Source organism: Lycium ferocissimum, chromosome 5 (assembly GCF_029784015.1).
Source record: "Lycium ferocissimum isolate CSIRO_LF1 chromosome 5, AGI_CSIRO_Lferr_CH_V1, whole genome shotgun sequence".
NCBI lineage: Eukaryota > Viridiplantae > Streptophyta > Magnoliopsida > Solanales > Solanaceae > Lycium > Lycium ferocissimum.
This window is the reverse complement of record NC_081346.1, coordinates 75,178,115-75,186,822: the sequence shown is the minus strand read 5'-3', so window position 1 is coordinate 75,186,822 and position 8,708 is coordinate 75,178,115. Positions and strand designations below refer to the sequence as shown.

The 8,708-nt window shown below is 35.5% G+C and overlaps 1 protein-coding gene across 1 annotated transcript; it reads left to right on the top strand.

Moving 5' to 3' along the window:
• The first annotated feature begins 2,642 nt into the window (after positions 1 to 2,642).
• Positions 2,643 to 7,689, top strand: LOC132058042 (uncharacterized). Its single transcript, XM_059450610.1, has 6 exons — positions 2,643 to 2,934; positions 5,517 to 5,630; positions 6,032 to 6,109; positions 6,519 to 6,584; positions 6,762 to 6,827; positions 6,949 to 7,689. The coding sequence occupies exons 1-6, from the start codon at positions 2,746 to 2,748 to the stop codon at positions 7,687 to 7,689; spliced, it is 1,254 nt and encodes a 417-aa protein (XP_059306593.1). The 5' UTR covers positions 2,643 to 2,745.
• Positions 7,690 to 8,708: the final 1,019 nt, after the last annotated feature.

Below are 8,708 nucleotides of genomic sequence, written 5' to 3'. Positions count from 1 at the left end.
ATACGTATTGCACTCTTTTTCCTTTAATCAAGGTTTAGACCTACTGAGTTTTCTTGGTAAGATTTTTAATGAGGCACCTAACAATATAGAATTTTAGATATGTGTGCTATTTTCTCTTCAAATATTTTTTCACCGATTTTTCCTAATAAGATTTTGACGAGACACATTACCTATTAATTAATGAACATTGAAGGGGTAGTGTTATGAGTGCACTTGTTTGGATGTCCATTTATTACTCCCACAGCTTACAAGAAGCTTATAAATAGCTTGCAAGTAGCTCTGCAACCAGCTTCCCAAAGAAGCTAACAAGTAGCTTATAAGTAGCTTTACAAGCAGCTTCACGAAGTAGCTCACACAGCAGCTCGCAAGTAGTTTTTTGAACTAGCTTACACATCAATTGATGGAAGTACATACCAGTTTCACTTCTTCTATAAATAGGAGTTAATTTAGTTTATTTGTACATCAATTTGAAGTGTAATAAAATCTCTCTCTCCACCAGCTTTTTTGATTATATTTATTATTGTCTTGTACTTTTATTATTATTTTATAATATCTACAAAAAAAAATTACATTTATTTGTTTGTTTTTTATGTGACATAAACTTTTTTAATTTGTAAAAATGATATATTTTTAATGACACAGATATTCATGACTAATTTTACAATGTAAAATGTTAGTAATTCTTTTCCTTTTTTCCATAATTGATTAAAATGCTAATTTTTGTTTAATATGACATACATAAATGATACTAATAAGAGAATTAATTTCTTATTTAATAGCTTGTGCCTGTAAAAGCCATAATACGTGTGTGATGGCAACGAGGCGGATTTGATCTTACGCAGGCAGCAAATGCAGTATTATTTGATCTTATGCGGGGCAAAAAGGGATGGTTCGTAAAACTTTTACAGGGATATCCTATTTAAACATTATACTCCAGTATTTAATTTATATTTAATATTGTAAATTTATTTAACTTCTGCCTAATTTTACAGAAATACATCAAACATCATACATTTGGGTTTGTCAAACATAACTTTAAACCTTATATGTAAAAGTATTCCAAAATGGGCACTTATAAGAATTAATTATAATTGAGATATAATTTAAATAGTATCGCAAGATCGGCTATATTATCTGTAAGGATGACCGAGTTGGTCGAGCAGGTGATCTCCCTTACGAGACTCATGCATGCTTTCTCGGTCGAGCTTGTCGCGCGTGTCTTGTCTAGTGCGTTTTACCCCTTTTAAGCACTCGAAGAATATTCACTGTGTGTTGCCATGTCAACAAATAAAGATCAACTCTCTTTCCCCCAAACGACACAGAAGAATTCTTTTTGCCGGTTAATAGCCTGTTTGGCCAAGTTTTTGGGAGGCCAAAAGTGCTTATTTTTTTTGAAAAAGGTGTTTGATTAAGTTTTTGGGAGAAAATAAGTGCTCCTGGAAATAGCAGAAGCTGTTTTCACGGAAGTTAATGAAATAGATTTTCCCCAAAAATACTTTTGAGAAAATACATGAATTGTTTGCTTAAAAATACTTTTTAACTTAATTAACCAAACACAAATTCTTTCTCACTAAAAGTACATTTTTGAAAAATCACTTTAAAAAGAAAAGAACACTTCTCAAAATAAACTCATTTTAAAAGTTTGGCGAACGAGACTATATACATGCCCTCAATACGCCCACATTGCTATAAGTAGTAGGAATGGTTTTACGCTGCAAACTGCCAAAAAGCAAAAATAGCTTTGGCACGTGAAGTACACTGCACACACATGGTCTTCATCGATACATGGCTTCTTCCCTTCTTAGAATGGGCTGCGTATTTTTATGAAAACTGTCACGATACGTGGCACTCATTCACCGCCTTCTTTTTCCCTCTCTGCTCTCTTGTCATTCACTTAAAAGATCCGTTTGGCAATCAAAATTATTCACTTCACTTTATCCGATAATTAGTATTTGGTCATGAAAATTCTAAATACAATTTAAAATTATATTTCGAGTTTGGTAAGCACCTAAACTCCATTTTTTTTTTTTTTTACTTTCAGTATCAGTGATGTAACTAGAATTTTCAATAAGGAGGTTCAAAAATAAAAAGAACTAAACAAACAAAGCAATCAAAGGGTTTAATATCTTTTATATATTCATGAAAAATAATTTTAACCTTATATATACAAGTTAATTTTTCACCGAAGAAATCGGATGAATCTTTTAGCCACCACCTGACTTTGCCCTGTTTAGTACATTCAAACAACTAATCTTTGCAAAAATGATAATCAAACACAACTCTATCTTCAAACCATTTATCTGAAAAATATTTGGTTTCTATGCTAAACATCTACTTAAGCATTTTTTTCCTTTTTATTTCTACTTGTTGCTTTTTTTTTTTTTCTCTCTTCACAATCATTATATCAGCATTAATGCACTAGATCCTATGGCAAAGTTAAGCGCGTTTGAGTGACAAGCCGACAAGAATACTAAAATTGAGTGACCCTTGGCAAGTTCTCATGTTGTGTTCCTCTCTTCGGGAAATACTAGAGGTGATGACCCTTGTGCATTCTCGTGTTGTGTTCTCTCTTTGTGAGAAATACTAAAGGTATGGTCTTCGTACATCATGCCTAAGTCATACCGTTACGAAACGTGGCACTCATTCACCGCCTTTTTTCTTCCTCTCTGTTTTTCTTTCTGCTCTGTTGTCATTTCGCGTTAAACGTTTTTTGTTTTTGCAGTCTTGGCTTTTTTTATTTTCACAATGAACACCAAACAGGTCACTGATTTAACGCCACCGTGCACGGTGGAGCAACGGAGGTATGCTGGTGGTGATGATCAAGATGAACTAGTGGATTGTGAAATGGAAGCAGCACAAGCTTTAGCTTGTTTGGCTAATCCAGTTAGTAAAAATGATGAGTTTTTAGTTCCAGGTCCATCTGGTTGTTCTGAGGTTTGTTTGTTTTTGAAAAAAAAAAAAAAATTCTTTTGTATTTTCTGGTTCTTATAGTTTATCTCAAATAGTTTGTGATTTGAAGTGTAGTGTTTTCTTTTTTAATTTAAATTTTTGATTTTAGAGTATTTTATACTGCACATGGGTGAGTTTATGATGATATGTGTATATGTATGCAGGCATTGCACATATGCATATGTGTATTTGTATCATGATTTTAGCTCTGTAACCACTGCTGAGAAAATGCACCAGTTTTAGTAAAACTCTGCTAGTAATCTTGGTTACAATTTGAGGTGAGTTAGGAGTGATTTCTTCTCTTTAAATGAAACGTTGAGTAATCAATAGTTTTATGTTTTTTTTTTTCCCTTTCTGAAACGATATTTTAGGGTGCTTGCTCTTGTTTTCATTTTCAAAATTTGCAATTAAAGTTACGGGTTCAAATTAATTCAGATGTATTTTTGTCTCAGACCTTGTATATTTTAAGAACTTTACTAAATCTGAACAAATATTAAATTTTGAACTCCTTGATGATGATCAGTGAGCTTAGTGAGTTTAGTGGCCTCCTGAACCCATAAGGTTTAAATCCTAGATCCGCCTCAGTAAATTTGCTAGGATTGTTTAACTTTGATTAATAACTACTAAGTTCTTTGATAACAGTGGTGTCCAGGCCAGCTTGCACGCACCTTGACTAATTCCACGGGATACACCTTAGGCCAGCTTGCGCGCACCTCGATTAATTCCACGGGATACACCTTCTGTCTCCCACCAGTAATAGGTACCAGGTAACTCTGTCCTCCAAGGCTAATGAGAAGAAATCACCTAGTATTTTTGTCTCCTTTGGGATTTTAACCTGAGACTTCGTGACTCTCATCGCACTTCATTAACCACTATGCCACATTCTTGGGTACCATGGTATCTTCACTTGAAAATAAATAGTTTTGTTCGCGATCCTGAGACCTTCTTTTGAATTTCAAAGAGTTCTACATTAAAATTCTTTTTGTTTACAATCTTTACAGGTTGTAGGAGAAATGTGATGAACGGTTTATTATTTTTCTTCTTTTCATTTGTGGCTGGTACAAGCTAAACAGGACACGGTTTTGTGAAACAAAAGAAAGGAGGAGAAGAGTTTTTAATCCAAGTTGGAGAGTTAAGCACTTCAAGGGACAATTATGATTTTCTTAACTTTCCTTAGATTTTGAATTTAAAAACATTGCGTGCACATAGCATATACTGATATACTTAGCTATGGTTAGGTGACAAATTTATGAAAAAGGATATGAGTCAATCTTGTACTAGTTAGGTGTGTGCTCATTCTCATAATAATGACTGTGTAAGGGATATACTCCCTGTTAGGCGTGTGCTGATTCTCATAATAATGACTTTTTGTAGGGGATATACTACTCTGTAGTTTGCATATATTTACTCCAGGAAACTGTTAGTTCTTAGAGTACATAGTTGAAAATGTAGCTGGGGGACGATGAAGCTAAAACAAACCAATGAACAAGGGTTTCTCTCATTGTTATTGTCTCTTTATAGGAGGTGGAAAAATCTTCTCAAACTGTTGATGAATCATGAAGTTCCAACTCAGACTCTACAGTTTTGTGTATGTATTACGGGCTTACGTTATGAACTGTATCAAATGACATGTCTGATCAGTACAGCATAGCATTCCCCTAAGGAGAAATAGATAAGGTTAAATCATATTCTAATTTTGTAACTGCTATTGGGATTTGGAGATTCGGTTTGAGTTTCAATTTCTTGAAGTAATTCGACTAGGAAGATTGTGGTTAAGATCCCTTCCTGAGTCCCAACTTCCTTCTTCGTCGTGGATGCTTGATATTAAGAATTTGTCAGTGCAATGACAACTTCACTTCTCCGGAACCACTTCATTTCCCTTCCATCATTGGTGTAGTATGTGCCGCCATTTTAATGATAGCTATTAAAGGAGACGTGAGTTTTCCCTAAGAATTTCACAAGGTAAGGGGTTTTCAAGGACAAGAATGCAAGGTGTTCACTTTGAATTGTTCTAATACTCTTTTCTTTAGTGAAGTCTTGCTAAAAAGGTCTATATTATCTATGATAGGAAAAATACAGCAGAATTTAGATAACCAAAAAACACTATCCTTGGGCTGGTTGGCTCTTGAACTTTACACAATTGACAAGAATGTCTTCTTGAGGCATCCTATCTGAATTTACAGTTGTGAGTTATTGATCACCCGTAGTGGAAGTTGGAACAACATTTCTGTTGTTTAATTGCTCAAATCAACAGACGAAGTTGTATCATTAGCATTGTTGTAGGAATTGCCGGCATTCTTTCTTATGCAGAGGGCACAGGTTAGAATAGTTTTAGTGTAACGTGGGCTTAAATCTGGCTGTTGACAAGATTTTCCCGTCTCTAACAGCTTTAATCTAATAGAGTTTGTCGATGAGCATTTAACTCCCATTTAGAGGAGAAAGAGAACTCTAAAAGGTAAAAAATAAAGAATCTTGCCATCTTTATTTAAGCAGACAGATACATCAGCTTTGGTAATGCTATTACCAGATCTTTTGGAAGAGTTGAGTAATGCTTTTGCTTTTAACAGGAGCAAGCAATAGCTATGCATGCTGAGGAGGAATCTAAACTCAAAGCAAGTCCTCAACACGCTCTAAACTATCCACCAGTTGCCAGCAGAAGATCAAGGCAGAATTTGACTGAGGTACTGAAAAGTCTTAATCTCGCATTCCTTATATCCTTTAGGGGGCATTTGTTCGGTGGTATTAGATAAAAATATTGGTATTAGCTTTGGTATTATTTAATTCCTTGTTTGGCAGTGTTTTCAGCCCGCCCTATTCAGTGCTATTCTTTTACATAGTTAGCTATGGCATTAACAATACCGGTAATATTCCTATTCGAAAACACCCTATTCAGTACTGTTTAATTATGCAATGCATGTTATTTGATACAACAAACCAAATAGTCAATAAAAAATAATGTCAGCATAACTAATCCCAACATTACTCATTACTACTACACCCTATTAAGTACTATTCTTATACACCCTACCAAACAACCCCTTAGGTTGTTCAGACTTTATTGCTTAATTTCTGATCATCTCAGGAGGAGAAAGAAGAACGAAGGCTGTGTCGCGTGTTAGCAAATAGAGAGTCTGCCAGGCAGACAATTCGCCGTAGACAGGTATGCGCACCCGAGCTATTCTCTTTGGCAACATCAGTCCATTATTGAGAGTCCAATTCCTATTGCTCATGTAGATCATCTTTTAGTGCAATGTCTTTCCTTCCGAGCACTTCTGTTCTGTTTGAGCATAAACTTCCTTTTCAATTGGCTTATTTGTGGGTTATTTATCAACTAGCTGAACGCAAAAATGCCTAGCATTTAGAAGTTTGATGTTTATGACTTGCTCGAATTCATCGTCAACTTGTCTTCTTAACAAAGTAATCAACTTGAAGATATGGCGAGGTCTTAATCGATGCAATATCACTTTGTGTTGAATATTCCTATTTCAGAGAGTCGTGCATTTCTTGTGTTTGTCAAATCCAGGTTGTGGCTAAAAGAATATCATGCTCATGTAATTATTTCTTGCTAGGCCATGTATGAAGAATTGACAAGAAAAGCAGATGATCTTGCATCAGAGAATGAATATTTGAAGAAGGTATTGAGAATTTCTTTCTTGTGTGCGATCCAAGTTTGACAAATAACTTGATTGTTAACATATAACTTGGTCCATGCAGTCTTTAGTTACTTCTCCTACTATTACATTGCTTTTCTATAATATGCTACAGATCCGCATACTCACTTTTTTTTACTATATGATGTTTGTGACAAGTAGCAAAAGGAGCTGGCAGCTAAGGAGTATGATTCTTTGATGAACCTAAATACTAGCTTAAGAATACAGGTAAATCCTGGTTTCATTGAATGGAATATGAACTTAGAAATTCAGATTATGAAAGAGATATATCATTGACCTGACACATCATCTGTGTAAAACTATAACACATGACTTTGGCTTTCAGCAGATAGCCAAAATAGAGAAGGCCAAAGTAGAGGAAACAGATGGTGGTTCTAAGTCAAAACCTGTAGAAATCTCCACTACAAATACAGCTTCAACTCCAACTCCGACCCCCCTTTTTAACCAATCTCCAATTACACCTTTCTTCTGGCCGTCCATTGTTCAACCTTTCAGTGGTTTCTTCTTACAGTGTGGTTCTCAAAAATTTTCTGATATTACATCAGTGCCACCTTCACCAACATCTGTAGACTTAAATTCTATTAACAGACAAGAGAGTTCCAATCCTGGAAATCCACTATATGTACTTCCCTTCCCTTGCTTGATCCCGTTTCATCCTCTAAGTAATCCGTTTCTTCCTTGGTCCTCTACCCTTGCTGAAAACCATCCCGAGACTTCCTCCGTCCATCAATGTAGTACTTCATATCCAAACATGGAGAACAATCAAGCAGCAACAGAAAGAGACTACGAAGCGGCGCTTGGTTTTCCACCGGATGCAGGTGCATCCGAGGGAAGCCGACAGTCTTCTGGGGTCCACTCCAGAAAATTGGGCCTGATGACTGGTGATACTCCTCAACAAGACAACACCCTCGATATCAACGCTATTTCAGGAAAGACATCTCAAGAATCCTTCCCCTGCTCTAGTGAAAAGTTGGCAGATGCCATTGCAGCAACAGATGCTCGGAAAAGAAGGAAAGAGCTACTGAAATTGAAAGGCCAGCACTCCGATCAATTTGGCTCGCACCACTGAGCTTCCGCAGCGTGAATCTTGATGTGAATTCGGGATTAGATCAACTTCGTTGAGTTAATGGCCGGGCGCTACAGTAGAGATTTACTCTCTTGGTTTTTGTGCTTTTTTTTTCGGTTCTATTTGCAGTATATAGCTGGGCTAAGTCATCGAAGAAAATATTGGAACTGTTGGAGGGTTTGTAATATTACTATCTCTTGAGTGATGCAACTTTTTTTTTATTTATTTCAGTAAGAGATGGACTATGATGTCGACTTCAGCAAAACATTACAAGTTCTGTGAGGATTTTGTTATTTGCCAGAGAGTAAATATTAGAAGAGACTGTAGCAATATGTGGTTCCTTTACTTTATAATAGCCTTTTTGTAATAGAGCTAACGTTGTCGTTTTGCATTTTCTATGCCTTGTAAATTTCACATCTACTTGACGCTTCTATAAAATTCAGTACCTAATAAAAAATTGTCGGAATACGCGGCTGTGTGTTTTTTTTTTTTTTTTTTTTTTTTGAAGGTTTTAGAAAACTACTAAGATATGTATAGGCCGTCTATTTCTAAATTTGAAAATACTCTAACTTTAAACTTCCTACTGATCCGTATTGAAAAACTTCTATATTACACGAATGTCTATGACATTATCAAAGCCCGGTTAACCAGACACGGTGGAGGGTCTTCCTGCAATACAGTAAGGAAAGTCACCAAACTAGCTAATTAGATACGAGCCCCTCTGGTGGATTCTTCTCTTTGCTCCTCAGTCTACAAGGTATTAGCAACTGTTTCAGCTATTGTTCCCTTCCCAAGAGCAGCAAAACTTGTATTTTTGTTAGTCAAGAATGCATTTTGTCGACACTAAAAAGAAGTTATTCAATTTACTAATGGAACTGATGGTACGTTAACTTTTTTTGAACCGAAACAAGAAAGAGCTTGTATCCGTTGCCTCAAAAGTCTTATAATAATACATATTTTATATGTCATATTCAATACCATAAATATAAAAATCCTACGCTTAGAGTCACATAAAATGAAAC

Coding starts and splice junctions, on each gene's coding strand:
- LOC132058042 (XM_059450610.1), top strand. CDS start 2,746: ATGAACACCAAACAGGTCACTGATTTAACGCCACCGTGCACGGTGGAG. Junction 5,631..6,031: donor CAAGGCAGAATTTGACTGAG/GTACTGAAAAGT, acceptor TGATCATCTCAG/GAGGAGAAAGAAGAACGAAG. Junction 6,585..6,761: donor AGAATGAATATTTGAAGAAG/GTATTGAGAATT, acceptor TGTGACAAGTAG/CAAAAGGAGCTGGCAGCTAA.